This window comes from Xiphophorus couchianus, chromosome 10 (genome assembly GCF_001444195.1).
Source record: "Xiphophorus couchianus chromosome 10, X_couchianus-1.0, whole genome shotgun sequence".
In the NCBI taxonomy this organism is placed as follows: domain Eukaryota; kingdom Metazoa; phylum Chordata; class Actinopteri; order Cyprinodontiformes; family Poeciliidae; genus Xiphophorus; species Xiphophorus couchianus.
Window position 1 is genome coordinate 5929985 of NC_040237.1, and position 15406 is coordinate 5945390.

The following is a 15406-nucleotide window of genomic DNA, read 5'->3' on the forward strand; positions in this document are numbered from 1 at the left end:
TATATTTATATAAACATACTTAAAGAAGAATGTATAAACAGTCAGGCTATAGGCCCAATTTTAATTAAAGAACAAACATAAAAGGAGCATTCGTCTTCTTTTGCCTAAAGCTCCGCTTAGAAAAAGTTATGCAAATTTGACAGCTCAGTTTTAATTTGACAGTTATCTGCCTTCATGGCCGACTGTAATGTTTCCTGATGACAGACTGAAGCGCTGACTGCAGGCAGACTGCAGCAATAAAAGAAAACCCAACACTCTTCTGACACACTCCAGACTCACTTGGGTAATATTTTATTTACTCATTAATCTTCAAAACTATTTTTTATAATAAATTTCCACTTTATGTTCATCAAAGAACCGTAACAATAAAAATAAAAGTAAATACTGTAGAAAAATTGTACATATAGAAAATAAACATGGTTAATGAACACCTAAATGTGGGATCCCATCTGTGGAGACGCCTCCCTTTGTTTCTAATGGCAACACAACATGGAGATAGAGGGGAAAGAAAGCCATAGACGTGGATAAAGGAGAAGAGAGAGAGGGGGATGAAAATCAGGGAAAAGAGGGCAAAAAGGCCAGTTTAGGATGAATAAAATATGCAAACATGTTCTGTTAATTTTGACAATACACTGAAATCTCACACGCTTCAGTCAGTTTCATGTCCTTCCAAGCCCCTGGTCCGTATTACATGCATCCGCCTGGTTGGGTCACGTTTTCGGAAGAACTGGAAGGGGCTTTGCTTGAATCATGGCACTGCTTGTGTCAAATCAGGAGCTGCAGAGGGTTTACACACTTCAAAAGTTTGTAAGGAAAGCCCAACAGAACGGTTGTGTCAGGGCAGACGGAGCATGGAGGTAAATTGAAAGAGAGAAAACTCAAGGTGTCGTGTAGCTGATAGCATCAAGAACGGGACTTGTCTATCTATTAGCAACATGTGGAAACATCTACTTTGTTCTCTTGGTCGGTCTTTTCCTCGGCTGGTTTTCGCTTTGAAAGGTGGTCGATTGGAGCAGGTGTAGTGGGCGTGGCCAATAGGACATCAAACTAGAAAATAGGGCATGGCCCACACACACACACGCACACACACACACACTCCAACTCACACACACGCAGATATACATCCAGGTGTTGCATGGCAACCTCCTCCACCAGTTTAAACCAAGTAAACCTCTGTAGGGTTTGGACACACCACCACTCCACAGCACAGCTCAGAGATTCAGGCATGCAGCACAGTCCAGATGGTCACACTTCATCAATAAAAGATTCAAATTGAGATTTAATTCAAAGATTCAGGCCCCGGCTGCACTGCTCTGGAGATTTTTTTTATAAACAATGTTTCTTTTTATCAGTTTATACCAAGTAAACCTCTGTAGGGTTTGAGAAATTCAAATTAAAAATGTTGGTGTAATACCGTTCTTGAATCAGCAGGTGTTGAGTGTCAACATTAATTACATAAAAGGAAAGAAGATTATGAGCATGGCTAAAGCAAAGTTAGGCTAAACATTAACGGTGAGCATTTAGTGATACCAATCACAAAAAAGATGTGATTGGTATCACTAAACTGCTCACAGTAACTGCATTTAATCATATTTTCCATATTTATTCATATTTATTGATATTCTCATTGAACAAAGTAGAACCTGACAATATGGACAGTTTTGTTTTTTTTAATACAGCCTGAATTGGAATTTCTCACAACGAAAAATCAAAATTTTTATCGTGATAAGACATTTTAACATGATAAGACGATAAAGGGAAGGGAAGGGAGAAGAAACAAATACAACAAAAGGAAGGAAAGATGAAGAATGCAAAGAATACAAAGAAGATAAAGGACAAAAACAGAGTAGGAACAGTTATGGAAGAAAGGAAGGATAGAATGGAAAGACAACAAGAAAGTTGGATGTAAGGAGACGTTTAGCAAATTGTCTAAAAGTTTCTTCTGACTTTCTTTCTGGGAAATAAAGCCAGAAGCATTAAAATCTGTCCATACACCTATTTTTCAGTTATTCAGCTGACGTTTAGAGTTGGTTGGAAACGCCATCAGGACAAGGCGAGGCAGTCAATGGAAAAAAAACATTAAATTAATTTTAATCCTCTAATTTTCATCCTTGTGCAAAACAGGCTTCTATTGCGCTTTGTTTAATTTCTAATATGTAAGCAAATCTCCACTTTAGAAAACAGATAAAAAAATATTGTTTTAAAACAAAGAAGTTGCAAATTACAGAAGAACCATTTCAATTGTGATTAAAATCTCTGTCAGTGTGGGCGGGGCCTTAAATTACTGTTGAAAACCAAACTATTTGAAGTGAATGTCTGGGAATACTTGAAGCCGAGGTGGTGGAGTTTACGATGGTGGTGTATCTGGAGTTTCAACGCAGTATAAATCACACGGAGTAAGATAATTCACGTGCAATAAGATTCCCCCCCACACCTCCCTTCCCCAAAGTCTGTACTGTCCAAATGTTCCTTGATATTCGTCTTCATCGTAGTGATCGATTCACTGTCTTGTTGTCTTCAGAGTCAGTTTATGTTATGCCGTATGTACGCGAGGGGAGACACAGCGGCCACGCCTCACTGGTGTCTGTAGGTAGCATCTAAAGTCTCAAGTATCCTGTGCAGGAAAACATCTCCTTGTTTCCTCTGCTTCCTTCGTTGTGATTTATACAGGAGGCTGTAAAAAACATCAGCTCTGCAGCATAACAACAGCAGCTCACCCAGCCCTGCCTGTGCCTGTTTTTCTTGTAGTAATTCACTGTCTCTATGGCTACACATTGAGTTCCTGTGAGTTCCTGTCCTGTAGCTGCGAGGCTAAACTTTGAGCCACTGGTGTGCTTGTTTCTTCACCATCCGCTGTGCTTCATCGAGTCCTGTCTGCTAACAGGGAGGAAGGCCAAGAAGCTTGGAAGAGACACTTAGTGCTTTTACATCTTCTTTGTTCGGGTGCACTGCCTCTCGCTCGGCCCACCGTGTGCTTCACTTAAAGTCTGGTTTTCACCCCTTGCAGTCTGAAGAGACTGTGGCAGACCAGGCTGGAGCCAAAATGGTGGTTGAACTGGTGCTTTCTAACTCATTCGGAATGGTGTTAATGCTCATAAAACAAGCCTCTGTCAGAGGCTCTGCTCATTGGTAAATACTGTACAGTGAGGGCCCGGGCCCCCAGGTCCGTCTGTGAGTGTATGTTTGTGCTTAAATGTGTGCGTGTGGACTTTTTTGTGTGTGTTTGTGCTTGACAGAATGTGTGCAGGTGTGATTATTGGAGAGTAAACATTAAAATCATCATGTCTATGTCCCTGTGTATGACTGTTTCTTTTTTTTTCTTGGAGAATATATCTATCTATATACACATATTGTAATATATAAAGGTGTACGCATATTTGTCTGTTTCAGGGGGAGGGGAAAGGCGTGTCCGCCTCAGACATAATACTCCTTGTCTTTGTTCTTCTTGTTCTTAGAGATCTTAGCGATGCCCAGCGGTTTGTCCTTGGCGCTGCCGTTGGGCTGCGTGGCCGAGTTGCTGATGTAGTTGCGGCTCTCATCCACATGATAGGAGCCTTCGTCGCGGTTGCGGTACTTGTACATGGCGTAGAGGAGGATGAGGATGCAGAGGGCGGCGGCCGCCACGATGCCCACCACCATGCCGGTGGTGCTGCTGCTCTCCCGCACCACCTCGGACGGACCAGGAAACACCTTCACATCTGGCGGCGGAGGGCGGGCTGTCGGCAAAGGAGAGGTGAGAAAAGCTATGTGATTTTTTTCAAATAGCTTTATGCATTATTAATTTGAATTACATGCAAAGGCAGTGGGTGGGGAGCAAGAAGACATAATGCATCATCATGATGAATTATTTGATAAGGATTTTGCATAATGGCAGCCTGTCAAGTGTAAAATGGAGATTAGAGCCAAAGTTGTTTACATATCGTCTGACTGCAGATTACATGACGTAAAGGAGGTCCAGAACAAATAAATTATAGTTCTTACACTTTATGACATGCATTATGGGGGTGCAACGAAGGATTGTTTTTGTTATTAATTATTCTGATGATTAATTGATTATTCAGATAAAAAAAACAAATTTTACATATTTTTAATTTATCCACCAAAGTCATTTTAAACATTAGACATACATTTAAAGATGGAAATAAAAAATAATTAAATTTCTATTAAAAAAACCCCTAAAATACAACAACGGCATTCCGATACAAATAACCAGCATTTGATCATTTGCATCAAAGGATGCAAGCTGGAGCTGAGAAATTATTTCTAACATCAACGTTAATTGCTCAGCCATTTCTGCTCGACTTAACATCAATAAAGTGTAGGACTGATCTGGTGATTATCTTTTGGATTAACTGATTAATAATTAGATAGCAAGATGTTCAGTAGGAGATTTTCTTTACGGAATTTAAAGGGTGAAGCTAAGACTGTGCTACTTGAGTTCTGGATATAACATATTTACAGACAAAGACAAAGCTATTTTTTGAGTCTGTATACTCCAGTTAACAATTAATCAATTACTAAATTAGTTGACAATTATTTTAATAATTGATTAATCACGATTTATCTGATTAATCATTTCAGTCCAAATGCAGTGCCTTGCAAAGATATTTAGTCACAAACTTCAATGTACTTTAATAGGCTTTTGTTGGAAAGTGGTTTTGAAGGGAAGGAAAATAATTTCTTTTTAGGGTAGGATGGATTTGTTTTCAACCCCATTGACTCAATATTTTGTAGAAACATCTGTTTCTCCAATTAGAGCAGAAACTGCTAACCCTGTTGTGCATATTTTGGATGTTTTGCTGCTCCAGAACAGCTGATTCAAATGATTGCGTCACATCCTTACCATTTATTTAGTCAGGTGTACCCTTAGCTTCCCATAAATACATTTTTCTGGATGCATTCTAAAACACAAAATTTACTGTTTTGTAAATTTTCAGTTGTGATTCGGTGTTTGCAGAGTTAGCAATACTCAACACCTATAAAATTTAAACCATAAGTGAAAGGTCTGTTCCACAGAATCACTTCCTGAAGCGCAAAATTTATAGTTAAGTGTACTTCATCGTCACTCCAAGATCTGCACCATTTGCTCATTTGTGCATGTACTAAAATAAATCTGATTTAAAGAGAATAATAACAAATATAGATAAAATTGTTTATTTGGATTTTGCTATACTGCTTTGACTATTTTCTAAAAAAATAACCAGGTTATTTTCCTGTATACAATAGCCAAACATGATGGAGTAATAAAAATAGAGTAATAAAGTAGTATCCTATCAGCATAAGGGGTGCAGTGTTGTACTTTCTGAAAACACAATCAATAAATCTCATAAAAACGTGTTTACAGGGACATCAGAGTATGCATTACAGTACAATACACAGATTTCTACTTAAGTACCATCTTCAATCTAAGGTATGACAATTATTCATTAAGGGATTTGTAACATTTCCTAGGAAAATAGGTTGTTTGATAGCTAGTAAAGTTTAGTTAGATCTTCATTTTTACAATGATCCAGAACTATTTATTGTAGCGCATGTGCAAATGAGCTAACTGTACAGATAGTGCTTCTGGGTCAATATCATGCAGTGATGTGCACATCATCATTGACACATCGTGGGTATCAAGATGATTGAATTTAGCTCTTTAGCATTAGCTTTTGCTAAATACCATGTTGGTATAGCATTTTAGCATTACCTTCTGGTAAATACAATGTTGGTGTTGTACTTTAGCATTAGCTACTGTGTAATACCATGGTGATATGCCAATTTAACATTAGCTTTTGCAAAATATAATGTTGGTGTAGCATTTTAGCATTAACTTCCACCAAATACTGTGTATAGTGTATAATGCCTTTGCTTTAGTGGAACCAATATCAATGGTGACTTTTTATATATTGCTGCTCACCATTGAATCCTATACCTTTCTAATTCACAAATAAGAGCTACTTTGTGTTGGTCTATTACATAAGATCACTGCTGTACTTTTTTCTATTCTATTTTTTTATATGTGATGAAGAAAAAGATACATTTCCCAAGAATAAGGAGTGAATAACAAAAGAGTAGGAGAAGGTGATGGGAGCAAGCAAAAGCAGAGAAAGGCATAAAGATAAAAAGTGGTGCCAGGAGGCAGAAACCAAAGTGGAAATGAAAAATTCATAGCAGGGAGTGACCAAGGGGAAGAAAACGACAACTGAGCGACACATGAAAAACTAGCGGAGAAATCAATGTGACACATGTATTTTTTTAGCACTTGTCTCACCTGAGCTGTCACAGGGGTCAATGTCTTCATCATCGCTCGGACACTCGGCGGACGCGACCAGCAGGTCGTCTACCGTCTGTGGAGAGAAGACATGGAGATTTAAAAAAATAAATATAAGACACAGGGTACAGAGACAGTTTGTGCTCCGCATCCGTTCTGTTTATTTTCAACACCTTTGAGCTCACAGAAAGCACATCCATCGACCACACTTTTGCCAACGCTTTGGCCTGTAAGAATGGCTGGCAGCCAACATCAAGAGGAGAAGAAGAAAAGAAGCAGGGAGGAGCGCCGGGTGGGGGGACGACTATGAATCCTGTTTAACCCACAAGGGAACCACTCGTTATCTCCTGCTCTTTCAGCCCTCCCCCTTTTATTTCCTCCAGCCAGCCTTTTTATTTCTCCACTTCCTGTGTACAGCCTCCCCCCCGCCTCCCTTCACCTCATATTGGGAGTTAAATGCGGCATAAGCAGCAAAACATTAAACAAGCTCTTCCTCTTTTTATTTCTTTTTCCCCAGCACCTGTCTATGTCTTAAAAGTGAATACCTCAACAACAGATCCTTTCTCCGTCTGTGGAAAAAAGGCACTCTTTTTCCCTCTCCATCCCTGCTCCGCCTGTTGCCATGGCAACTCTAAGTTCAGGCTGTTAAAAATGATGGGGAATATAAAAAAGAAAAAAAAAAGGGAGTGTGCACCCTCAATGGGGACCTGTGCATTGATTTGCTATTCCTGCCTGAGTGTGGAGCGGACAGAAGAGAGAGAGAGAGTTGGTTAAAGATAGATGGTGGGATGAAGAGGATTTTCTTTTTATGTTTTAGAACAAGCAGTTCTGGAGGAAAAAAATAGGAAAAAAGGAGATGAGGGCTTTGATAAAAGCGAGCTGTCTTTCTTTAACGCTAATGCGCCCCGCATATTCATGGGCTACCGTTAAACATTGCCTGCCTGTGACGCCTTGGCATGAGAGATTTTGAAACGTGTGTGCGTGCATTTTAACCATGCCGGGCGCTCTGTGCCGGCTCTAAATTAAAATTGGATTGTGATGCATTGCAGTGGATGTTAGTAACCCAGTGAGAGCAGCAGAGCTTGAGAGGAAGATTACATCCAAACTGGAGGAGAATTGGAGTCTAATCAAAGCACTAATTGGTCCATGATGTCTTGGAGTAACAAACCCACTAAAAATGTCTTCCTCATCAACTTGTCTTTGTAAGAACATGGGCTGTATCAGCAAAAGACAAGATTTTATTACTTTACTGTCTAATAAAGTCTGCCCAGGCCTTGTAAGGTACGACGGTGGTCCAAACAAGTCTTCTGTGGTTTATGTTGGCCTGAAACATGCATTAGGTCATTGATGCTTGGCTTTGTCTCTTCCCTTCACTGGGTTTCCAATCAGTTCTGCCCACTGGGCTGTCAAACTCAGCTGGGGTGAGATTAGCCGCTGGCATCCAGCCAGTCAATAAAACCTCTGTGCCTTTGCCAGGACGCGACCAGCACATGAACCACATCACCCGTGTCATCTGCCACCGATCAATGCCCAGCAGATCGTGCTCAATCATTGATCCGAAGAAACCAACGTGCCCTGCAGAATCGGAATCGAACGAGTAAAATTTTACAAGGTCCCTCCTCGAATTTGTGACATCACAAAATCAGCTGAGCGCAATGTTCAAATGGGAAGGTGTCAATTGTGAGTATCGATCCACCTATTGCGCAGGGCACAAGAAAACAAAATCAATTTACACCCTACTGCTGACTCGTAAAATCTACCAGATGCTCCGTCTCTCACCAACTTTTTAAAGTCCAACAACAGAACATGCTGACATACAGACAAATAAATGTTAACGGAAGAAATGCACAGAGTAGTAAACCGACAAGAAGCATGCTTAAAGAGTAAAGTCTCTACCTGAGCAGCTGAGCAGTGCCAGCGGCCATCCAAGCCTCCCTGACTGCCTAGTTCACACATAATACTTGCTCTAAGTCCTCACACACTCCTGCAGAAGATTCAACAGCTTGTCTGCTACTTTCACACACATGCACACACACTTCCTATATCAGCCAAGCATGCTCTACTGGTCTGTTTCTATATAGACTCATCTACACAGGCATACAGCAAACCAGGATGAAGTTGGAGGGCTGATGAAGAGATCCCGATGAGAGAGAGGAGAGGAGCTAGCTCCACTACTGCAGATGGTGAGATAGACTCATACAACGCCTGCATTAACAGCCTATCACTGGAGCTCAACCACAGACTGGGAGGGAGGGGGGTACAGGACACGAAGAGGAGGCAGAGGAGGAGGAGAGGGTAGTGAGTAAATATGGAAAGATATGGAGGATGGGAGAGAGAAAGGGAAAGTGAGAAGGAAAAAAAAGTGAGCAGGGAGATTTAAAAGATGAACAGCGGGTGGACGAAAAGATGGAGACAAAGATGTGAAGATTGTGAAGAAGAAAAAGAAAGAAAGGGAGGGAGGGAGTGGATGTACAACAAATATTCAAGGAGCTCGTGGACATGTCAGCTGATTCCTCTTAGCCAATCGGATGGCCCCTCTGAGCCCCAGGTTTCATCTATCAATCTTTGCATTGAACACAAAAGCTCACGTACGCAGGAGCCGAAGCTTTTGCATCCACAGACAGCGAGCATCAAACCCAAACCGGGGTCTGTGACTCAGAGCGCGCCTCTAGCATAAACACTCACACAATCTCTTCGCTGGTTCTCAGCTGTCATGCATTATTAATCCCTTCCACTTTTTCAGCACACACAAACACACAGAAATCAACTCACTGTGGACTTCAGGAGATGCTGCTGAAAACATTCTTTCTGCACAAAGCAGAAAGCAGAGAAACCCACTGGCGATGCGAGCAGACACACTTCCACACATACGCAAACCAAAGCGCAAATTGCTCAATTATTTGTAGTTGTAACGCCTTTAATAAGACATATCCCACTGCCCCACCTGTGCTGCAATGTGCTGCAATACAGGTCTATTGTTCTATATCCACCTGAGTGTTTGTGTGTTCACGATCTGTTTTTATCTACACTTTTTGTGTGTGGTGGTTAAGGCCAGGTTAGTTGCCTGGCAACACAAGGCAACATTAATAGGGAGGCTGTAGACTCTTCTCAAACAAGACAGAAGCTGTGTTCACACTGTCCACTTGGACATTATATGGTCAGAGTTTTTAGTGGGGCTCAAAATTCAAACTCTTTTTTTCTTGTACTAGGTAGAGGACTATAAACTCACTATTGAAAGGAGTTTACATCAGTAGGACTGCAACTAACGATTAATTTAGTAGTTAATTATTCTGATGATTAATTGATTAATTGGTTGAAAAAATGTCACATCTTTCATTTAACCACTTTAGAATATTTTATATACTAAAAATACGTAAGAAATGCAAAGAAACAATTCCTTTTTTTAAATAAAAAAATATATATCTAATGGCCTAAAATGTGATAACAGCATTCCTTCAACGTATGCTTAAGCATTTGTTGGAAAGAATGCATGCGCAGCTAAAAATGACAAAATAATACTTAGATGAGGCCTTGCTGCTTCAGCCATCATCAGCACGGTGTACACTGAAAAAAAAAACTGTTATGGTAAAATACCGGCAGTATAAATACGGTACAATTCTGGGATGTACACATTTTCTTGTAGAAATACGGATTTTACTGTATTTATACGGTAAAATTCTGGCAACCACAACTGACTGTATTTTATCGTAAATTAGATTTTTTTTTTTTTCTTTTACAGGGCTAGCCTGTTTGAATTACCTAATTACTAACTGAATAGTAAATGGTGTTTAATAGGGGAATTTTACTGAATTTGTTTGAATATGCATGCTTCCATTTATATTTAACTTGCTGCTGGTACATCTGACTTTCTCCACCGTGGGACAATAAGAGGCATTTCTCTTCTGTTCTATTGTAATGATAATACCCAGAGCCAATAATTTGTTTTTGAATTGTCTACTTGTTCACTATGTCTGTTAACAATTTCTAGCATTTAAGGTTTAACCGGTAATTTTATATTTGCTAGAAAATTTTCTGAAAATTTACGAGGTGGTAAAAATAAATAGAAACAGGTCAAAGTACACTGTGGGCTGAGTGTGTGACTTTCTCCAGCTTAATAATTCTCTCTTTAATTTTTAATTTAGTAATAATCTAATCTTTATCTTTATTAGGTTCAGGACTTCACTGGGCTAAATTCTATTCTATTTTACCAACTATAGCAGAAGAGACGTAAAAGTTGTAATAAGCTTTGACATCATTGTGCAATTTAACACTTGTTTTGATTATGTCATTCTGATTGTGGCAAACTGACCTGACCATGATCAAACTTTGGCTATAAATTAATCCAACTTTTGATTATTGATTCAGAAGCCTCCATGTCCGCATAGTGGTGCATCTAATAACTTTTGATTTTATCCCCTCTGTCTAATATTGACTGCTAATTATTGAAACTTGACTAATAGCTCATTCCTTTCTCTACCTTTGCTTTTGGACTTGAAAATATTTATGTTATAAATATTTTCATATTTATGAAAATATGAATTGAAAGTATGTGGTTTTGGATGATTTTTTTTGGTGTTAGTGCAATATTTTAGAGCACATAATTCTTTATTCACAATGCTTTGAATGTTGTGGTTGTTTCTGTTTCGTTGCAAACCTTTTCCTTCCACAGTTTTTCTTTCCACTCAACTTTCTAGTAATATGTTTGGATACACTACTTTGTGAACAGTGAACAACATTTTGTGGTTTGCTATTCTTGAGAAAGTAAAGGCAGGAGTCCCTCCCATGATTAATGATTCTAATTAGCGTTATGAAATATCCTAATTTTGTGTAAAACTCAGCGAGCGAGCATTTCACGCTGAAAATAACTGCTACAAACAGAATTTAAGAGTTGACATGAGTGACTTGACTCATAAGCGCAAAAGCTCTCTTCAGTATATTGAGCATATAGTAGGTCTGACCTAGTTCACATCAGGTGGTTTCGATTCCACCATAAAACGCTGCATGTCAGATTTAACCTTGACATCAGGACTTCACAAAGCTAGAGCTGTTCATCTAACACACACACGCGCACACACACACACAGGGAGACACTGAGAAGTGAGGTGTGAAAAGAAGCCCGTGTGACAGCGGTGTCACTCTACAGCCATATCCATCCAGCTCACGTAATCCATTATTGATGCCTGAGGCTTAGCTCACAGCTATCAGTGCTCCATTATTTACGTCTGAAACAGCTGGTGGTTTATACACAGAGGAACAACTCTCTGTGGGAGTCTGGATGCGAGAGAAAGTAAGCTGCGGGTAGTGGGGCCCACTATTTCCATGGCAACTGGTATCATGTAGGATTTTTTTTTCCGGTGCGGCTGTTTTATAACTCAGAAGAAGAACTGCAGCAGACACAGACGCCCACTAAGAGCTTGACAACATTTCGATTGTAGTGATCTGAACAATAGAGCGAAAAAAGTCTGAGGTGAAGCTGTGGAGTTTGTCTCCTCTTATTTTAACACCAACTCTCCTGTTCCAGCCACAATAATTATGTATCAATAACTATTATGTCCTTCTGTTGTCTCAATCTCACTGGATTACTGAACACATATTTTGTAAAAGCTATTCCGTTCTCCATTAGCAGAAACATTTATAGCCCCGTAAGTCAGCAGAGGGATCAATTAGGCGAGAATTTACAGTCTAATCCATTTAGGTGAATGTGTTGTTGCACAGAAATGCAGGGAGCCACTGTACACAAAATACCTTTCTTCTCACAGACCTTGAAGTCTGTTCAGGCAGGATTACAGAACAAAGATGAGGAAAAAATTATACATCACTTTATGCAACAGCAGCAACAAGAAACAAAAACGTATTTTGTGGTTATATTATCCATCTTTTCTATCAGAATATTTGGAAATATTTATTATTTTTGATATATATTCAATGTTGAAATTTCCAAAGTTTCGCTGAATTTAATGACAGCTTGAAGAGGGAATGATTGTGAGGTGCTTGGAGGCAGCTCACATTGTGGTTCCATGAAACAACTACAGTGTAGGATTGTATAATGATAATGATGATAATAATACATTTTCTGCAGCATAAAATGTCCAATTTGATTTTTGCAGTCTATCTTTTTAAGCTCAATAATCTGATTTCTGATTACTTCAGTCCACTCTTAAGAATTCTTCCTCGCAGTTACAATTTGTAAAAAGAAGCTGCTTCTAGAATTACGCCACTCATGTTAGCAGAATGTTGGAGTAATTCTGCTGATTTGTTCTTCTTGTTGACTTTTGTTCATAATGTTTTTGGGTTGAGTCATTGCATGTTTGGACTATTATGAATGCTAAAAGTATTTGTTCTCTTCTCTTTTTTTTTACACAGTTGTTATGATGCATATTCATGGCAACATGGCAGGATTTCCCCTAATGAAGTCCACCAGTGGTCCACCATGTTTTTAAAATGTTTAAAGTTTACAGGACATTTGACCTGGTAATGATGCCTTATGCCTTATTAAAAGACATTATTGACCATACTTAAAAACAAACTACTGAGTCTCAAAAAAGTAAAAAAATTTAAATAATTCTCTAGAGATCTTAAGAGGAGCAGCAAAAGCAAACAAGGTGGATTAGCAGTGCTGACCAATAACTGATGGTGTCATCCAGGATTTGCTACTGTGGAATATCGTCTCTGTTAGCCAGAAATTAAGTTGTTAGCATGTCATAAAACCGTCATACAGTTTTTGGTCAGATTTATTGCAGGATGGACTCCTACTGCAGATCTGTCCTACCAACAGCATCATACTTTAAAGATACTTGGATGATACGAGTTACAACATTGAATTTGCCTTTAGGATAAATAAAGTGTTTTTGAATTGAATATGAATTGGATTTTAAGCTTGTAAACTATTTTCTCACATTTTTGACAACTTCAAAACAGATAAGCAATATTTCTATTTAGAGGATAAAAACATAAACTTTTAAGATAATTTTGACTAAAATGCTTGGAACAGTTTGAATGGAACTTAATTTTTAGTCACCATCATCAATCATTGTTATTTTTCATCCATAATGTGTAATGTCTCAGTCGGTGCTTCATATTTTACATGAGTAATGTATTTGGTGGGACGCTTTAGTTTGTCTCAGTGCCTGAAGCATATGACACATGAATAAACTCCCTTTAACACTAGCAGAGTAAAAAAAAAAACAATCCTACTCCCTTCGACACATCTTGATATTCTGCTGGTCTTGATAAATGGGGTGTGTGCATACTAATCCTCTTACAGCACTCATAATGAATCTTATCAAAGCAAATTACGATTTTAATTACCTTTTGCCATACTAAAGGATGATGGCAGGGTACTGATAAGACTCGTGTGCTGAGGAAGTCTGAAGAATTACATCCGAACAAGAGATATGACCACCGAGTCACCCAAAGATTGGGTAAGACCCAAAGCAGAATTTGATTAGGGTCTCCACTTCTAGTTAAACGTGTCACCCAGCACAAATAATTGGAGAGCAATAACTGTTGGCTAATGTATTCCAAGTGTTATGAACTCACATTTTACATGCTAATGTAATATTTAGCCAGCTAGACACAGACTCACGACAACAGATGCTCACACCGAATGACACTGCCTAAAATGGTAAAGGTCAAGGAAGTACAGATGGGAAAGAGAGGAAAGAAGAAAATATCGCAACGTCATTACAAAATTTACCAACATTTCAATTGCAAGATATCCCTAGGAAGGATAGGAAAGAAGGAAGAGTAAAATGAAGGACAATAAAGAAAAGAAGGAGGGGATATAGGACACAGATAAAAGGGAGGAAGGTAGGATACGAGACGAAGGAAGGACCCAAGGAGAGGAAGGAAAGACATGAAGAGGAAATAAAAGAAAGGAAAGGTAAAAGAAGTGAAAGAAGAAAGGGCACAAAGGAAAAAAGGAAGGATATGAGTGAGGAAGGACAGAAGAAAGTATAGGAAAGAAGAATGGACAGTAGAAAAAGGACAACGTTTAGACAATGAGATGGGGAATACAGTCTGGAAATTAAAATACTTATTAGTAGGACTGGAGAATAAATCGATTTTATTGGTTTATCAAATTTTCTCATTTTGAAGATTACATTTTTGGAAAAATTTGGATTTTTGTACTTCTTGAGTTTTCATAGTTCAGAGTGATGTTAGCCCATCCAAGAACTACTATTAACGGAAACTAACTGATAATGTCACAAAAATGAATTTAGTGAGAAGATCGGATTTCTCTAAATCAAATTAGAATAAAAACCTGACCTGATTTGAGAAAAATGGATGCCATCAGCTGTGCAAAATAGAACCTAATTCAGTTGAAAAAACAAAGACAATTTTCAAAAATATTTATTTGTAACCCAGTGTTACTGATATCAACTGATATAAAAGCCTTATATTGTGATATATTTTTCAGCCGTATTGTCCAGCCCTACTTTTAAGTTGATATGCTTTGCACTTTTCCACCTGGAAATAAATAAAATCAGTTTCCACACTTTTCCAGACTGTGTACAAACCCTATCAGACATTTACAGACAAAAAACAAAACTGGGACATTGTGCTGACCTGTGTCACCACTTGCTTCTTATTCGTCGCCGTGGTGGTTGTGATGTCACTGATCGAGGGGGCGGAGTCTGACCGGTTGGCGCCGGCTGCGGCACTGGACTGGGGTGTGATGGAGGAGGATGGCATGTCGCCGACCAGCCGCGCACTGCCCTCCACTCTGATGTGCGGGTGGCCCTCGGCAGCCATGTTGAGGATGCGGAGGCCGTTATAGTAAAGGCCGGACAGCTGGCCCTGGAACATGGCAGAACCTTGCTCGCCTCCGCCGACACGAACTGTCGTCTGGCTGTTGAAGATGGTCAGCTGGCGACCTGCACGAACACAGCCAATCGCACCCAATACACCACAACGCATCAAGAAAAAAAGAGTGGACAGACAAACACACACACACGCCAGTGGTCACATACGTGCATACGCACACACACGCACACAGACATACAACATTGTTTGAGTGTTACACAATCCTCCCCCCCCCCGAGGCATGGCGAGAGGATGGGATAGATTAAGCATGGCAGAGCAAATCGAAGCCGTGGAGAACCGTGGAGGAGACTGAGAGATAAGAGTGATGACAGAAAACAGAGAAAA

General features: G+C 39.4%; 1 protein-coding gene across 16 annotated transcripts in view; it reads right to left on the reverse strand.

Annotated features, from left to right (window-relative positions):
* Positions 1–268: 268 nt before the first annotated feature.
* nrxn1a (neurexin 1a) overlaps positions 269–15406 on the reverse strand; it is an 83306-nt gene continuing 68168 nt past the window's right edge. For all 16 annotated transcript variants that reach the window (XM_028029218.1, XM_028029215.1, XM_028029214.1 and 13 more), the window contains 3 exons: positions 14825–15132; positions 6257–6332; positions 269–3716 (listed from right to left, as the gene is read on the reverse strand). In XM_028029218.1, coding sequence (XP_027885019.1) covers positions 3415–3716; positions 6257–6332; positions 14825–15132 — 686 coding nt within the window. In that variant the 3' untranslated portion in view covers positions 269–3414. The remainder of the gene's footprint in view (positions 3717–6256; positions 6333–14824; positions 15133–15406) is intronic.